Genomic DNA, 18993 nt, shown 5'->3' with positions numbered 1-18993 from the left:
TGTTGTGTCTGTTGTTATTCCCCAGGTAGAAAATAAGATGACACGTAACATTCAGTTGGAATGCTAATTAAATGGCTACCTTTTGAATCAAATCACATAGTATTCCTTAGTAGCAGTATGTCTACTTACTGTCCGCGTGTACAATCACAAGATTGAGTGTGTGGGGGAAAAGTACTAGATGCACCAGAAAATGCTAAACCAAGGAAAAACATGCACAAAGACAACTGAGAGATATGGTGGAGGAAATAAATAAATAATAATGAAAATGCTACTAGACGTGTTTGGCCTACCAAAAAAATAAATAAACATTATGTCACAAGCCAGGTTCTGAGTCTACAAACAAACAGACAAGACAGCGTCATTACATGGCGCCGTTGTCCCCGGTCGCCGTTGACGCCGCGTCCGACGACCGGCTCCCCTCCGACGACGCCATCTCCCCAAATATCCCCGCCAGGGTCTTAAAGCGCGGCCCCCACTCCGTGACATAGTCGTAGTTCTCCGCGGACGGGTCGACCCCGGCCAGCGACTCCACGGAGCTGAGCGACTCGGCCACTGAGCCCTCGCCCTCGTAGGCGTAGGTGGCCAGCGAGTCGTACGGCGGTGCAGAGTTGTCCACGTCGTGCTCCTTCAGCCGCTGCTCGATGAAGTCGCGGATGTCGGCGTTGTTGTGGCTCTCGTGGGAGGAGACCGCCGAGGGGTGGTGAGGCCCCGCCACCGAAGCGTGACACTTGGCCTCGGGCTTGACGTCCCTCCGGCACAGGCCCCCCTCCTTGACCTCCACCACCTTGGGGTTGCGCAGCGTGCCCATGTCGAAGGCGTGCGTGTCCTCCTCGCCGCCGCCCTCGTCGTCGTAGTGGATCACATTGTCGCGGATGTCCTCCTTGGACGACATGAGGCTCTCCTTCTTCTTCTGCCGCCGCAGGCCCACGTAGAGGACCACGATGACTGGTGGAGGAGAGGAGGAAGAAAAAGAGAGTCACGCGTCACCGTTTTTTTTATGTGCATTATTCAGCTCTGTAAACAGCATGCAATTTGTACATCTTATTGTTCTTATTAAGTCTACTCTTCAAGTTCCTGAGATATTACTGATTATGTATCTTAGACATTGAACTTAAATTTGATCTTGACCATGAGACATTCTGACCCGAAAGTTAATAATGTCTTCAGGGCAGCCTAATTGATTGAAAGTTAATGGTGAGTTATTACTGCACGCACACACACACACACTCACTCACTCACTCACTCACTCACACACACTCGCACGCACGCACGCACGCAGACACGAGATTTACATGTAAACAGATGTTTTGAGCTGATATTCAGTCAATACTAAATAGTGCACATCTAACTGTGCAGGACTCCACATCGCAAATTAAAGCAAGAAGAACCTCAACACTAACCCTAGAAAATCTGGAGTCAGACGGACCATCATTCTGACGTCCCGAACATCCAAAAATGTGTAGGTTAGTATGAGGTTAGGGTTAGGCTTAGACTTAGTTATAATGCGCACCATTGGACCACAGGTACTTCAGAACAATGGACCATCAGACAAATGGCATGGCACTGAAAAACCTATCATGGCAATAGGACTTAAATCAGCCCAAAGCAGACACAGGCAGGCATATGTCTACCTACTCAAGATGGTCAATATGTCATGGAATGATCTACTGTATCAAATGCCGCACTAAGATAAGATCTCCAGGAGGCCAAGTAACACAGCGTTTCCTGTGTCAGTTGATGTCAGAGGATCATTCATCACTCCGAGGTATACGTCCCAGCACTATGATGACCTCTAAAACCCCACTGAAACCAGCTTGCAAACAGACAATTGTCATTGCATCCTGTACATGCCCATATTAATAGTATTATTAATGTATCGTTTGCATTTTCACATTTTGCATTATTGTTTACATTTTCTCCAGCATCGTTCACATCTTACCAATATTACACCTGACTAAGTGAGTCAATGCTAGGCAAACATTATTTCACAGTTAATAAGTCATGGCCATTTGAATTGTGTTTGTAAATCAACCTTTTCTCCAGGATTTAAATCAATCTGTGATTTAAAATGAAAGAAAACAATAAAATGTATTGCACTGAAATTACCGGAATCCAGCAGCTTCCTTTAAAATCAAACTAGGTATGGCATGCTTTGGAAAATGGACTATAGTAATGTCAAGTCTACTATGAGTCATTTTCAATGGGCTAAATGCAAGACCACTGGCACCAGTATGGTCCTTTGAGTACACGTCAAGCATGCTGCATATCATGTAGGATGTAAATCATTTACAGTAGGCCTCTGGGAGTAACAAGGTTGGATAGGATCAGGAACGAGTACATCAGAGGGACAGCGCACGTTAGATGTTTTGGAGATAAAGCCAGAGAGCACAGACTGAGATTGTTTGTTGTACAGAGGAGAGATAGGGAGTATCGGCAGATGTAGTGAAAGAGGACATGAAGTTAGATGTGGATGATGGAAATGAGATGGAGGCAGATGATTTGCTGTGGCGACCTGTGAAGGGAACAGCCGAAAGGAAAAAGAAAAGGCCTGTATTGTGTACAATGCATAAAAGTACTGCACACACTGTAGCATAAATCATGAGGCATTTCTTGGCCACTGCGTACAACACAAGCACACGGTTCATTCCAGCAGTGATAATGTATTGCTGATGTGTCTAGGAGACAGAAATAAAATAGCAAGCACCGGGCCGCACTGCATAGTCAGACATTGGGAAATAGAATACTGTAGACAGCTGTAGTGAAAAATGCATTTGTGTGGATACACCTAATTCAACAGTTTTCATTCTGCTGTGGAATATCTGGTTTAGCTCCAATCCCAGGGGAGTCGCTGCCCGAGGTTGTGCCAGAGCAGATTAGAATAGAGAATAGATATCTTCAATGCATAATCCTCTCTCTCTCTCTCTCTCTCTCTCTCTCTCTCTCTCTCTCTCTCTCTCTCTCTCTCTCTCTCTCTCTCTCTCTCTCTCTCTCTCTCTCTCTCTCTCGATTCAATTCAGTTCAATTCCTTACTGCCATGTGAAATATACATTTACATTGCCAAAGCAAATGTCAAATAAAATAAACAAGCGTAGGCTATGCATGTACAAGAATATAGGTCTTTACAATAGAAGATGTAGAAGATGTATGTGGTTCTGTCTCTCTCTCTCTCTCTCTCTCTCTCTCTCTCTCTCTCTCTCTCTCTCTCTCTCTGTGAAACTCACACTCCTTTTCTTTTCCAGCTGGTAAATACAGAAAAAAGAATCTCGCCGTTGGCTTTAGTATACAGTATAGAACTCTCTAAGAAGTAGAGTAAAGGGGAGAATACACAGACATTATTCACGAGACAGTAAATGAATTCAGATGAAAATACAAATAATAATAACTAAATGCATCAATTAGGCAACCTCCTTCCTTTGTACTTCTCTCCCTTCCTGTTTACTGTAGAGTTAGCTTTTTACCTTCATTGCTTTCCTCCTTTCTCCCCCAGTGAATTGATGTACTGTAGAAAGTGTGCTAGCTCCCCCTAGTGGGGTGTCTGCGTACTTCAACATGAGGCCATTTGAATGGCAACATCATCACTCCAATATGCACCATGTTACTGGGTGACGTGGCTTCATGCACATTGCTGTTTGGAGAAATGGTGATGAACCAGATGAAGGTCCCTGACACAGGGCAGTCTCATTTTTATTTTTATTTTTTCCGCCTCACAGGAGCAACTGGGTCATGCTGACAAATCTAGCCACAGGAAAACAGAAATGACTCAGAAATGAAATGTTCTTGCTACTTCTTATCTCCAGCGTGTAATTCTCTTATTTTTCACACCAATGGTGTGACAATTCTGAATCGGCCTCAGTCTACTCATAAATCCTCTGAAAACGTGCTTAACTTCTAACAAAACTACAGTAACGTTACCTTTATCTACAGCAGTGGTTCCCAAACTGGGGGTGATTAGCTTAAAATAAGTCAATTACTTATTAAAACTCTCTATGAATTCAAGGCTTCACGGGGTGTGGAATTGAAAGAAAATAAGTCATTTTTGGGGTGAAATACAACTTTAATGTGCAACATTGTTTTCTTACTCAAGAGCAAATTAACCAACATACAGTATAAGTGTATACAGTGACAATTTAAGATCTTTTTAATGCAAACTGTCAAATATTAAGTAAGCTCACGACGCCTGCGCTTGTAGTTCGGCTATTTTCACAATTACTTGCGGAACCGAGTCAAACGATATGTAATGCCTACAATTCCAAGTGCTTGTCAGCTTGTCCCCAGTTCAAATATGATTATTTTGGGGGGGTCGGGACTAATCGTTTGGAAACCCTTGACCTACACTAGCATTGGGGTTGCGTTTGTGGTTACATTTCTTTAGACATCACTGAAACTATCAAAGCAACAAAGTATATTTAATGTGTGCACAATCGGTGAACCACCCCTTATGCAGTCCATGGATCACTATGGAGAACATAACGTAGCTTTAACAGAAGGCAAGCGTGTACCCTACGGATGCGATGGAATCGGGACAGGGTCAGGCACGTGCACACATAGACATGAAAGGGGGCTTGAGCCCCTGCCCTTTTAACAGTCTGTAAAAAGTGCCCTCTCCAGACCATGAATGCAGTTTTTACTATGTTGAACTTGAAATAAATTCAAATGCCCTCTTTCCATGCCATACCTGAAGCCAGCATTCAAGAGAATTGCCTTTTCCAAACTCTCCTGAACTTGAATGCAGCATCTTATGTTGAAAGAATTGCCCTCCCGGTGTAGAAATCCATGCTGTAAGCTACATCTCCAGTGTTGCCTTGTTTATGCTTAGTTTAGTGTGGTATCAAGTATGAAAATAGCCGACCTCCAAGCTCACAACGCGTCGCAGCGCAACACGTTGTGAGTTTGGAGGTCTGCGATTTTCAATATTTTCACCAAAAGGCCCTTTTAGAAATGTCAGCTCCCGCCTCTTTAACATTCTCTGCACGTCCCTGGACAGGGTTTCCAAGGCCACCGGCTGAGGCTGAGACTTCCTCTCGCCCCCAAGCATTCAGAGGTCACGGTCTTGCTGTAAAAATAAGAACCTTCCTCCTTTATTGATCCAAGCGGCGCCCACACACGCGCGTTTTCCTCAAACGGTGGCCATAAATCGACATTTATGTCCTCCCCCGCCATGCAGATGAGGGGGCCTTTAACGGCTGTCTCGGGGAGAGTTAGCGGGGAGTTTTACAACCGTGACCTTGCGGAGGAAGTTAATGCTCAGGCCCTGGGTAAGGGGTGCACACTTTACGGGGCCAATAAGGGGACGCAGCCCTCCTCTTCCAATCTACCACGTCCACGGCTCATCGAGTGACAGAGTTTATTAAGTGTTTTATAATCAGCCACAGTCCACACCCCCGGGGCAATGCCAGAGCACTACAGTCCATTATTAAGTGGACTGTTTGACGTTTAGAGTGAGGAGTCACCGGAGGATTTTAAAGTGCTTTGAAAAAATAAAATAAAAATAAAAGGTGTGACCGTCCCATAAATATATTTTCCCCTCCCCATATATACAGTATATATATATATATGTGTGTGTGTGTGTGTGTGTGTGTGTGTGTGTGTGTGTGTGTGTGTGTGTGTGTGTGTGTGTCGCGTGTGTGTGCGTGTGTGTGCGTGTGTGTGCGTGTGTGTGCGTGTGTGTGCGTGTGTGTGTGTGTGTGTGTGTATATATACTGTAACCATCCCATCCTTATTCCACAGTGCATTGTTTTCACATTGTCAAAATAAAGTTTAGCCAACATCTAGCTTTTAATCCAGCCTTTCTTCTGTTCTGTATACACCTACAGTATGCTGTACACATCAAAGGCATGTAGACCTTCTTTGCTTACATTTAGGCCATATTTAAAGCTGACATAAGTAGTTTTATTCTGACATAAAAAGGTTTGGCAATTGTTTTTTTTTTTTTCTTCTTTTTTTTAACATTTTATTTTATCAGATATCCCTAAATAGATCTAGTCTCTGTTACACCTCTAGTGGCCGCGGTCTGCCACCAAAACTATTCTGTTATCTGTGAGAAGCTCTGTCATTGGTCCAGAAATACGTGCCCACTTGTGACAAACCAATCAGGATGCCTCTCGTTCGGATTGGTTAGACCTGACTGTCAATCAGGGGTCAGCCGGTTCACGCACCAATGAGCTGCCACTGACAGCGAATATCGAGTACAAATGCAGTTCATAAGGGGGCACGGTGGTGCAGTCGGTAGCACTGTCGCCTCACAGCTAGAAGGTTCTGGGTTCGATTCCCGCCGGGGGATGCTGTGGGCGCTACAACTCTGTGTTCCTTCTATGTCCAACCGGGGAAGCTCCCCCCTGTCAGGAGATAAGAAGTGGCCTGCACAATCCTCATGCACTGAAGGAAGCATGAGCTCAGTTCTGGGCTCTCCCCAGGCTGGCAGAGTGAGAGCAACACCCAGGATTACTGATTTAGGCAATTGGCACTGGGTGGAAAATGGGTTACAAAAAAAGTACAAATGCAGTTCATCGTCAGTATTTCAGTTAATATCACTGCCATGGCAACACACTCACCCAGCAGAATGATGATACACAGGAGGATGGCGATGAGAGCGCCCGTGCTGAGACCCACCGGGAGGAAGATGGCCTCGGCGCTGCACGTCAGGAGAGCCCCGTCGGCCTCGCAGCCGCACACGCGGATGGTCAGCGTGCCCGTGCTGGTCTTGAGCGGGTAGCCCTTGTCCTCGATGACCACTGGCAGGAAGTAGATCTCCTGGGACCGCCGTCGGAAGCCAGTCCGTTTGGTCACGATGCCGGCGGTGTTGTCTGAAAACAGACGCAAGGGAAGGACAGTGGTTTGAGATCTAAACCTGGCACGGTGACTTAACCCAGTGGTTCCCAAACTTTGTGTGTAAAAAAATCCCAAAAAATCTATTCAAAACTAGCCAATGGATGGAGAACGAGACAGCAGCCATTCAAAAATAGAAATAGCTACAAATGAAAAATAACTACTTGACATTATTCTGAAAGTAGAGAGAAGTAGACATTTCCGTCTGTTTTTTTTTTTTTTTTTTTCGTTGACCATGAAAAGGTCTTTAATACCTTTTGATAGTCTTGTACTTATACTTTTGATACTTAAATATATCTTCACACCAAATACTTTTCTTTGTACATATGATGTGAGCTACCTGAACACATTGACCCAATATTTTCTTATGGGTGATTTCACTTTTACTGGAGTAAAAATATCAAGTATGGCTTTCAAGCACTTTATACAACACTGTTTATTTCCTTGTTTAATGTTTAAGACGGAATTGGGCAGTTACTTGCAGCTATTTGCAACATGCCTGCTTGACAGCTACCCTTGCACCAAAAAAACAAATACAAAAATAGCATAATAAATGAACCCTTTAACCAACCAGTTACAAATGTCTTAGCGGTTTCCGGTTTCGGTTAACTATGAACATTTCGTTAATTTTTGTTGTCACAGTCTTGTGGCCAGCAACTTCAAGTCATTTGCGGCTCCCGCCTAATCTAGTTAACCCAGACGTGCTAAAACAACACGTAGCCCAGATTATAATATAATTCACCCACATTTGGGTTCTTGTAACAGTGTCTTGACTGCAAATGCAGTAGTTAGTCCCAAACATTCCTCCATTCTATACAGGACCCTACATTTTACTCTTATCGGGTTATTGGTTGGTTAACCATTAAAGAGCTTCGGTCAATAGTTATGAAAAACATTCAAAATGGTCATTCTGTACAACCAATATAATAATAATTTTGTACATTTATTCTTACATTGGAATATGGAATGTGTTCCAGGGGCCACTAGAAAGCTTCGCTGGGGCCGAATTTGGCCCGTGGGCCGACCAGTTGAATATCACTGCTATAGACCATATTCACGTAGTGGCCATTTTGGCATTTTGCATTGAAAAAAAAGGGCTGTCATTTCATTAAATTAATAGCAAAATAGCCGCCGTGTGAATATCCTCTGTAGCCACTCTGCCGAGCACAGCTGATTTTTATATTTTGATTAGTTTCAGGTATGCTGTCATGCTCGTTTGAGCACGGGTTGAGAGCCTATTATGTACGGGGCGGCTCAGGGGTAAGATTCCCAGTTCGATCCCGGGCTCCCCCAGAGTTAGTGTCAAAGTGTCCTTGAGCAAATTTACAGTTAATTTAGTCGACTAAAATGTATCTTAGCAGGCAGTGATGATAGCATTGTAATGCCTGAAGCTACATGTAGCTGCATGCAAAAAATAACAGACCTACAAGCTCACAGCGCGCCAAGCTGCGAAGCGTTGTGAGCTTCTGTCGGTCTGTCTGCGTGACTTCTAAAGGAGGACTCATTACTGTGTTTTCATCAGTTCTCCGGGTAAGGGTTAGGGCAAGTGTCTGAGTGTGTGTGTGCGTGTGTGCGTGTGTGTGTGTGCGTGCGTGCGTGCGTGCGTGCGTGCGTGTGTGCGTGCGTGCGTGCGTGCGTGCGTGCGTGCGCACGTGTGTGTGTATACAAAGGCTTTCAGACTATGACAGTGGTAAGATGTATAGCTAACCCTAAAGGGTCGATCTCATTCTCACAAAAAGAGAGTGAAATATTGCACGCGGAGTAGCCTGACATCGGCCTCGAGGTCTCACATCAAACTCATTCATCTGTTTCTGTTTTGTTGTTGTTGTTGTCCTTCCCCCAATTTCTTTCATTAAAATCCTCCCCTAATGTGTCTCTTTGCATGTGATCATGTCCGAGGAGCTTAGTCGGTAGAGTGCTCGCCTTTGAATCGCACGGGTTTGATCCTGCTCACCACCAATTCAGTGTATGAGTTGGCTATAGGCTTAGGTAACTAGTACTCTATAGACATGCGGTATGTACTGGGAGCTGATGGTAGGTGTTGTGCTCCCAGTCTAAAGGTCTTTACACACCGGCGAATTAGCGAATAAATAACAGATGCTTTTTCGCCTTTTCAAAATGTGCGGTCGGTGTGGAAGCTTGCATTGACTTTATAAGGTTTTTTTTTAAAAGCGCAAATTCGCTATTCACTAATTCGCCCCCGGTGTGTAAAGACCTTAATTCCACTTTCCTATGAACACAGGGAAACTCACACTGACCAATCTCTGTTCTAGATGGCAGGCAGGCACCTTCAGTGCCACAGCGCTAAAAACAACAACACAAAGGTATAGCAACTTGGGCAGGCAGCCAGAGAGGTGTGTGTGAGGCTGACGAGAATTTGACAATGCATACGAGGCAGTGGGAGAGTGTCAGGTCGAAGAGTGGCCCCGCTGCTGTCTTCCGTATCGGGGGTGGTCTGACCCTGTCGAAGCAGGTTTGTTCCCCTGACAAGGCTGGGCACTTTTTCTTCCCCTGACAGAGAGGGTCACGCGTTTTAGCACATATTGCACACCCTCTCTCATTGTTGTTATTCGTTTGCTTACCTGCAACCCCCTCCCCCCACACATACACTTCTGTGTTCTCTCCCTCTCCCTCTCTCTCTCTCTCTCTCTCTCTCTCTCTCTCTTCCCCTGACAGAGAGGGTCACGCATTTTAGCACATATTGCACAACCCTCTCATTGTTGTTATTCGTTCACTTACCTGCAACCCCCCCACACACAAACACTTTTTTGCTCTTTTGTGTGCTCTTTTGTGTCTCTCTCTCTCTCTCGATTGCCTCCCCTCTCCAATTTTCTCTCCGTCTTACTCTCTCGCCACAGGCTGAATCTGTCACTCTGGAGCTCTCTCTCTCTCTCTCTCTCTCTCTCTCTCTCTCCCCCTCTCATTACTCTTTATCACTCCTTCGCTTTATCTCCCGCTTGCACTAAACCTGTCCTTGTATGACCCCCAGCCCCCCCCCCCCCCCTCCAAAAAAGGAAAGAGCGAAAACCTCTGTTGTCCCATCCTGCCAGGGCTGTTGGAGGGCACTGCTGCCCGTTGTGTTACTATATACCCGTCCTCAGGTGGCCGTCAGTCAAGTCAGTGATGATGAGGAGATAGCAAGACAGTGTGTTTCCGGTTTGAGGAAAAAAAGAACACACGCACGCACGCACGGACGCACGCACGCACGCACGCACGCACACACACACACACACACACACACACACACACACACACACACACACACACACACACACACACACACACACACACACACACACACACACACACACACACACACACACACACACACACACACACACACACACACACATCCGAGGTCGAAAACTGGCCCTCATCATCAAGGTTGCAGCATGCAATTGGCTTTTCCCCCTCACTCCACTGCATCCTGTCACGTCCCACTTTCCATTACGCTGCTCTGTGGGGCAGACTTCAAAGGAGCCTCTGGGCCTTGTTATTACGGGACGATGTGTGATCATAATATGCTTATTATTAGTCACATGCATTTGGGTCCCCATCCGGAATCAATGGGGGGTACATTTAGTATAATATTATTATTGTTATTATTTTTTTGTAAAAAAAAAGAAAAAAGAAAAAAAAAACATTTTGGGGGTGAACTACTACTTTAAGAAATATGGAAGATTAACAGGGGAAAAGAAAAAAAAATACAGGTTGACAGTATGCCCAAAAACTCTTTACAATATTACATTTGCCATGTATTTCAATTTAAAACTACACTTGATTGAACAAACATGTACTGTACCCTTGCTGGTGGGGGGGGGGGGGGACTGCTTTGTAGCTGAGCAACCATGCAGTAACAATATATGGATAGATCTATATACTGTACTAAAACAGTGTTTGTAACAGAAGAAGACGACTCACTCCCAAAGTCTCGGATGGTGAAATTCTTGTTTTTCAAATCATCCTTCGGCGATTTAAATGAGAACTGTTGGCCGGCATTCGGTAGATCTTCATCTTTTGCACTAAAGCTCTGAATCACCTATGAAATAAGAGAGAGAAAAAAAGAAAGGAGAAGGAAAAAAGAGGTTGAACATCTCTAATGCAAGACATCACATCCCTGTTCTGATATGCTAAGGCAGGGGTCTTCAACAGGGAGTCCGTGGCATCTCTATTGTGAAGAGAACTTTAGCTGGAAATAGCAGATGTACAAGTTCACAATGCCTCATGCCCCACCTTGTAGATCGGCTATTTTCGGCAAAGATACTATTACTTTTGTATACTGATGTATCTTAGAGTCTATGAGTTCACCTATTTACTCAACTTTGTTGCTCGGAGAGGAGATTTAAGAAACAGAGTAGCAGGCAATCAGGAACACAGACAGGCAAAGATGGTTCTGAGATGATTCCAGGTTTATTGTATAGATGTAGGGAGCCACAGCACAGAGCCGACCATCAGCCTCACGGCTTCCGGCAGAGAAGACACTTCATACAACAATTTGGGCTTTCTTTATACTCTCTCAGAGTTAGCCGAGACAGACATGTTGATTCAGGGGTGAGATTAGGTTTACCATATGGTGGCCGAAGGGGCCTGTGGCCCGAAGGCCTTTGTTGACTGAAAACACCTTATCAATAGAACACAGCAGGGGACATTCCTACACAAAGACAGTAGCCTGTGACTGTTGCCCCCAGGTGAATGCAAATCGGCTCTTTTGGTGCCGTGGGGGACAGGCAGACAGACAGACAAATAACAGCAGTTCGGGGTACAAATGATCCGTACAATAAGTACACAAATATGTGAGATATGGTTTCACAGGATACCGCAATACCTCACTACATTGCAGTATTAATACTTTTACTTAGTAAAACAAACCTTTTTCCCACCACTGCCGCTAGGTCCCATCAGAAATATAATAGGTTCTAAGTTTCCAGTAATTCAGAGTCAGTTGACAGCTGGACGCTCACTTGAATTCAAATATAAAAGTACTGGTTCAACATTGAAGGAAACTTCAAATATCATCCACGTATAAATAACATGCCTTTGTTCCTGGCTGCAGAAAGAACTGTGTATACTTGCGGAATTGAAATGAAGGGCAATGCAACTCTGTGAAAGTCTAGCACCAATATATACATAATATATTTTCTTTCTCACCAGGCAGAGGAATACGAGGACAGGTACATAATATAACACAAAAAGAAAACATGAAAATATGACACAGCAGAAGTTTGACTATTGGACCACTGACTTAAACCTTAAACACTTTGTTGATCTGAGTTCCCCAGGGGTCTGTACTTGGTCACTTCAGCTTGCTGTCCACAGGTCAAGACAGTGTGGAGCAGCTGGCCAGATGTAGGCATTTATAATTTATAATCAGCTACAGCAGTGGTTCTCAACCTTTTCAGGCCGTGACCACCTACAATAATCGTATGTGAACTGGGGACCAGCCACCCTGACAAGCACTTGAAACCTTAGGTTGAAGAATTACATTCCGCAGATAAATATTGTGAAAATAGAAGATCTACAAGGCATTGTGAGCTTGTAGATCGTCTATTTTAAACATTCTTGCCTTTTTCTTATATTACTTGACAATTTGGTCAATGTTTGACCAGTTTTTTATATAGATTTTTTGATTACTTTTGATTCAGTAATGGCCTTTTTCTTTTTTCTTTCTTTTATATATATTGTTGATGTATTAAATAGGTGGTGCCATAGTTTTGTTCTTTTTCTGTTATGTGTCTATCAAGTTAACATTGCTCTAATAGACCACTGGGTGGCGTTATAATGTGCAAATGTGCCTTCCCTGTGTAATTGTGGTTTCTTCCTGAAAGTGAAGTGAAGTGAAGCTGAAGTCAAAAGGCCCAAAGGATTTAACTGATTTAATGACATCATAAAATCACCCCCTCCCCTTTGACCATACTCCCAACACTGTGGGTGTGGCTAACTTCAGCTGGGTCACCACCCACCTGACAGGCATACTTAATGAACTGGTGGGTGTGGCCACATAAAAACATAATTTGAACACTTTCTGTACAATTTTTGGGAAAAAAATCGTCCTCCTAGTATAATCGCAATACCTGATCATCATGTTGCACGGCACCGCATCTTTAAAAGTTCTTAAATTGTCACTGTTATCTCGGGACCCCCAGAAAACCATGTGGGGCTCCTGACCCACAGGTTGAGAACCACTGCGCTACAGGAGCAGAATTGAACCAGAGTTTCCTTACAAAGTGTGGACAGACACACATGATGAAAAGAAAAGAAAAAAAAAATGTCATGTATAGTTTTACCAATTGATTGATGTCAAAGAAACAAAACAAACAATAAGTAAATCATGATATATACAGTAATGCATAGCGGGTCATTTCTAAAAAATGTAAGCACTTTTGCAAACTGCAAGGAACCTAATTTAAATAAATTGAATGATTGACATCTGCCCATTTACTCTATGTTGTTGACATGTCATAGCAGCATGGATTATTTATTAGGCTATACATTTTAGATTAAAACTTGGCTGAGGTGAGTTGAAAACTTTCTGAAGCAATCCTTTATAATGTACACATTACTGGACAATCATAACGTGTGTGTGTGTGTGTGTGTGTGTGTGTGTGTGTGTGTGTGTGTGTGTGTGTGTGTGTGTGTGTGTGTGTGTGTGTGTGTGTGCTTTTCCTTTTTTCCCCCTTCATTTTATATGCTTTTCCAACAAATTAAAAGGTTTTTAAACAGAGGCGATGCATGGTCACAGGCCACTGAATTCAGTCGGTAATGTGCTCATCTACTCTCGTTTTCTACTCAGGTTTTTCTTTCGCCTCCCGGCAATTTCATGCTCTAACGTTCACCTCTGCCATTTCGACATCCATATAGGCCGTCCCATATAGGAAGGTTCCACATCCATCTGTGACAATGAGGCCCGTACTCATTATTGCGGCATAAAAAAATGAATTAGGTCGTTTAATACTTCAGCGTAGCATGGAGGGAAAACTAGATGGAAATGGATGAGGATATGACTGTGTCCAATGCAATGGGACACACAACGGACAGTGTCCATCCAACCAACCACACTTTCCATGTATAATATGCATAGGCAGAGGTGTAAAGTAACTATGTACTCAAGTACTGTACTTTTGTAATGTAATGTAATTTTGAGGTATTTTTTTCTTGCTTCAGTATTTACAATTTTAACATTTGTTTTTACTATATCAGATTAAAATATTGTGTTTTACTCCACTACACTTATTTGAAAACTCTAGTTTGCATTACTCATTACAAAACACACTAACCACTTCAGCCCTATATATATTTCAGCCATTTGAAAATAGCAGATCTACAAGTTCACAACGTGTCAGGATGCAACACATTGTGAGCTTGTAGATCGTCTATTTTTAAGATTTCTTTATACATTTTGAACTTGTGGAATGGGACATTCTGCACTATGAGTACTTTTACTTTTGGTGCTTTGAAGAGTACATTTTGATGTCAATACTTTTGTTGTTTTATATACAGGACTTCTACTCCATCAGCACTATAGTGGAACTATGGAAAGACAGATTATTTTGACACTTTATATGTTTTCATCACATTGTTTCTATATAATGAAACTTTTGAAAATTAATATATCTCCAAATTAGTTGTTTACATATTGATTATTGCAATATGTCATACATTGTAATAACATAAGTAAGTCGCTCTGGATTAAGAGCGTCTGCTTAATGCCTAAACTGTAAAATGTAAACTGTAAACATAACATTACAGATATCCTATCCAATACATTCCCCAGAACTAGTGCACATTTGCACACGGTCACATAGGACCATTAGAAAAATTGCATTTCCCATGTCACCACTGCCACAGTTCTAAGCAGCCCAGTTTGACGTCCTCCTTACCACAGATATAAAAAGCTAGATGCCTCGTTCGGCTCTGCAGTTAATTGGAGCGATGTGCAACAATTGTAGTCCGGACTTCCTGGAAAAACCAAGGGAATGCTGCCAGTCAAGTGACTACTGGCCACTCGCAGCGCGACTTTTCCGGGACTTATCCAAGGACTACAATTCATTTCAACAGAGCCAGTTAGTTCCGATGTTGCGTGGCTCAGCTGTTCTTACAGGCTGCGTACGTAAAGACCCGCCCCCACCTACCTCTGATTGGCCTAGCAACTTCCCTATGTGTGACGCATGTGGAAGCAATGCACACGTGATTCCCTTGGTCCCTCGATGCATATGCATCAGAGTCGAAGGAGGTGTCTACCTTTCTATAGCCGCTTTCCAATCCGAGGGATTCACACTTTGAAGTGCGCATTTCAAGGGCTATGACGTCACTGGGCTATGATCTACAAGCTCACAATGCGTCGCAACGCAACGCAAAGCGGCTTATGTCTATGCTCCTTCCTCTCCGTTATTCACTCCTAAGAGGAAGCAGAAAACAAGCCCTCATTGTAAACAGTATAAAGCCAGGAAGAACCACATGCTGCGATGGTCTACTTTATTAAAGCATCCCAGTTTGAACCCTCTCTCCCCCAACTAGACACTTTCACACAGAAATATTGTCTAGCCGTTTTATCTCGCTTGGCTGGGTCTTGGTCATAGATTAGAGTACTTTCCGTGCGAGGTTTTGTGCCAACGTGGCGTGCTTCAAAAACAAGGGTTTTTGTGTGTTTTAGAGCCGAGCGAGCGCAGCTAATCACCAAGGGAGACTTATGATGGCTTTTTTCTACAAGACAAGACCCACAATCTTTTATCATCCACCAGCTGTGTGCAACACATGGTGGAGTCACACTCCTCTGAGAACATGATGAACAGAGTCAGTGGTGTCAGTTCAGCAAAAGCTAAGGTATGGCACAATGACTGGTGTCTTGCACGTGCGCGAAGAACAGGCATGATGGATTTATTTTAAGTTCATTTTATTATTTTCCCCTGTAGCCAAGGTATGGCAGCTGCCATACCTTGCCATACCCAATTGACGCCTCTGCTCAGAGCAGGGGAGAAGAGGAGCGAGGCGAATAGGGGAGGAAAGAAAATGAGGGCAAAAGGAGACAGGAACAGAGTATGGCGCATGGCCAGACATGGCCTCCCACAATATTAAAATGCTAACGGTCATACAGTCAGGGACACGGAAGCTCTGACCATGAGTAAAATATAAAGCAGAAGTGAAGCCTTCTTCCGTTTCGTCTTTATAGTCGTGCAAATGTATCCTAATATAAATCGAAATCATGAAATAAAATAGATATTTTAAAATATATTTTCGTGAACTGAAATGCCAGTTTCCTGACTGGAATTTCTGGAGGCGTACAGTTACAATCTCTATATAATGTACTAACATTCAGAGATTGTGGAATAGTTGTCTGGCCACGCGAGACTAGGAACAGAGAGGACGGGAAAAGGAGAAACGAGGAAAGGAGAAGTGAGTAACTATAGGAAGGACAGAGAGGACAAGGTAGAAGGGATGAGAAATTAAAGGGGATATGAGCCAATTAGGAAAAACACTGCCTGCTGCAGTTGATGGCTTCCTTCAGAATTGCTCAAACGGCATCTGAGGTTTTAGATTTAGTCTCTATTTTTTAGGAAAACTCTTAGAGCTTAAAGTGTCACTTCTTGCCATGCTGTGAGCTTGTATTCTTTGTGATCTCTCGTGAGCTTGTAGATCGGCTATTTTACAATGTTTCCACTCAACAACAACGATATATCAATTTTGTCGCTACTTAAAACTAACAAAGCCACTACTGACCCACTACTGATTTAGAAGGCATTTGTGTAGAATTGGCCTCAGGTCAAAGTGGGTGCCATGTCACCCTAGGGTGCTGTGACGCAGAACACTTTTATCAATTTTATCAATACCAATGAATTGTAATATGGGGTTCAAGTGGTTATAGTATAAAGTTAATTTCAATCTGTCCTAATGGACACGGATGTTTTCCCAAGTTTTCCTTGTTGACATACTGGATCTTATAAGGGTAAAGATTTACTGTACAAACCATGACATAAATGTAAGGTGCTAGTATCAATGTAATTCAGGGGTCCTGAGCCTTAAAAAGTTTGAGAAACTCTGGGTTAAAAGACAGCTGTCAAACACAAACACAGTGCATGGCAGTGCAGGCACAAGACACAGACGCGGTTATGATCACGTCCCAGCGCCTCCATGCAGCAAACGGGCTGAGGACATTGGATCCCAGCGAGCCCTGCTCAGTGTAATGAGGAAACCCATGGCTATTTGATGGACCGCCAACGGAGCTCTGCGCTCCAAAACGGCGGCTGCATATAGATGCTGCTTAATGGGCTAATTTACAGGCACAGGTGGTTTACGCCGTACACAGCGGGCAGACACTCCACCGCATCCCAAATACATCATCCCAAATACAGTCTATACACTCAGGCAGAGTATTACGGGCAGGGGTGTTGCAAGGGTACAAGGATTCACTTACATGTTGTGCTTTAACTATTGAAAACTAGCATATATACAAGCTCGCAGCGCGGCTTGTAGATCTGCTTTTTTTTTTTTATCACTAACATTTGTGCAAGTCTTTGAATATTTCAAATCCTTCTAAGGTTTTTTGAAAAACCTTTGTTTCTATACCAGTGGTGCTCAAACTTTTTCATGTGAAGGACACACAAAATTACATGTATTTGGCCACGGACCCCCATCTCAAAATATTTAGTTCCAGGGACCCCCCAGAAGCAAAATTTGAGTTACAAATGTTCACTTCAAAAATACATATGTTCAAAGATTTGCACACATTTTCATGACTTTTCAAAAATAGATCTACAAGCATAAAAATTATCTACAAGCTCAGCGCGGCACTCGGTGCTGAGCTGTGAGCTTGTATATCTGCTATATATATATATATATAGCTAAAGTATAAAATAATTCCAGGCCCCTCCACCTTGGGCCCTAGTAACTCAGTCCCACTCAGTGAGCTCCAGAAAACAGTCCTCGTTACCTGAGGCATATAAGTGGCTGCTCTCCGATTGCGGTGGTCGTCCTATACAGTATACCCAGAGGTCATCTTGCTATCATGTGTCAGTAGAGCAGTCGATCACGATTAGGACATTGTACTTCCCAATTAATTGTGCTTATTGTCTCGATTTAATTGTGTTATGAAAAAAGAAAAAGCCTTTAGGCTTCGTATACAAACGTTGCATGGGGCAGTATGACAAAAGAATACCTAATATATATATATATATATATATATATATACACATTTATTACATTTTAAACAAAAAATATTGTTATCATCTCAAATAATAATGATTTTGTGATTATGTAATAATTGTGACGGGCCAACAGTACATTTCAGTGGTGGAAAGTAACTATGTGCATTTACTTAAGTACAACATTGAGGTACTTTTACTTTTTCTAGGGCAGGAGAATATCTCTTGTTTCCTTAGCATGATGTACAAGTACACCCCGTGGGCATGACGCTAGTATGTCGCAGGGACTTACCCCCAATCCAACCCTTGATGCTGTGTGCCAACTGCCAAGCAGGGAGACACTGGGTGCCATTTGTCAGAGTCTTTGGTATGACCTGGCCGGGGATCGAAGCCCAACCTCCCAGTCTCAGGGCACACACTCTAACCACAAGGCCACTGAGCTTGTGGCTAGAGTTTTACTTTGCTTGAGTATTTCCACTAACGGCTAAAGGCTCTGTTCCATTTAGTGTAGCACAGTGGTTCTCAAACATTTTAATTTCAAGGACCTCCATGAAAAAGAGAGTGCACAAATGGAGGGGCAATTAGGATCCCCCTCAAGGAACCATGAGGGTCCCTGGACCCCACTTTGAGACCCACTGGTGTAGCAGAGTGTTTCCAGTGAACCAACATGCACCCGCACCCTGACTCTGTTTGACCAGAATGGAACAGAGCCTTCATCTATACTATAATTTTGCGAATGTCTGAGTGAGTGTCTGAGTGTCTGTCACAGCGTTTCTCCTCAGTGGCTGGAGCAATTGATCTGAACTCGCATCACCATAAGCAGAGGAAAGCAGAATCCATGATTGAGCCCTCATCTATTGCTCTTTTGTTTCTCAAGCCACAAATGAGATCAAGGTGATACAAAAAGGAGATCTCAGGTATTGCTCCTGTTTCTCCTCTATTTCTGGGGAGCAACATGCCTCAGATGGAAGCTCTGATGAGCTATACAGGAGAGCTCAATAATGTCTCAAATATTGCTCAATTCATCTGGATT

General features: G+C 43.4%; 1 protein-coding gene across 1 annotated transcript in view; it reads right to left on the bottom strand.

Moving 5' to 3' along the window:
* Window positions 1–361: 361 nt before the first annotated feature.
* Window positions 362–18993, bottom strand: part of LOC308306797 (cadherin-12-like) — a gene marked incomplete at both ends in the record, with an annotated part of 155622 nt that continues 136990 nt past the window's right edge. Inside the window, 3 exons of the mRNA XM_080751839.1 lie at window positions 362–945; window positions 6552–6803; window positions 10747–10864. Of these exons, the coding sequence (XP_080607965.1) occupies window positions 362–945; window positions 6552–6803; window positions 10747–10864 (954 nt within the window). The remainder of the gene's footprint in view (window positions 946–6551; window positions 6804–10746; window positions 10865–18993) is intronic.

The sequence above is a fragment of the Nannobrachium achirus genome (genome assembly GCF_963921795.1).
Source record: "Nannobrachium achirus genome assembly, chromosome: 21".
Classification (NCBI taxonomy): Eukaryota; Metazoa; Chordata; class Actinopteri; order Myctophiformes; family Myctophidae; genus Nannobrachium; species Nannobrachium achirus.
Note: the sequence above shows the minus strand (reverse complement) of the source record. Positions and strands in the feature narration are given on the sequence as shown.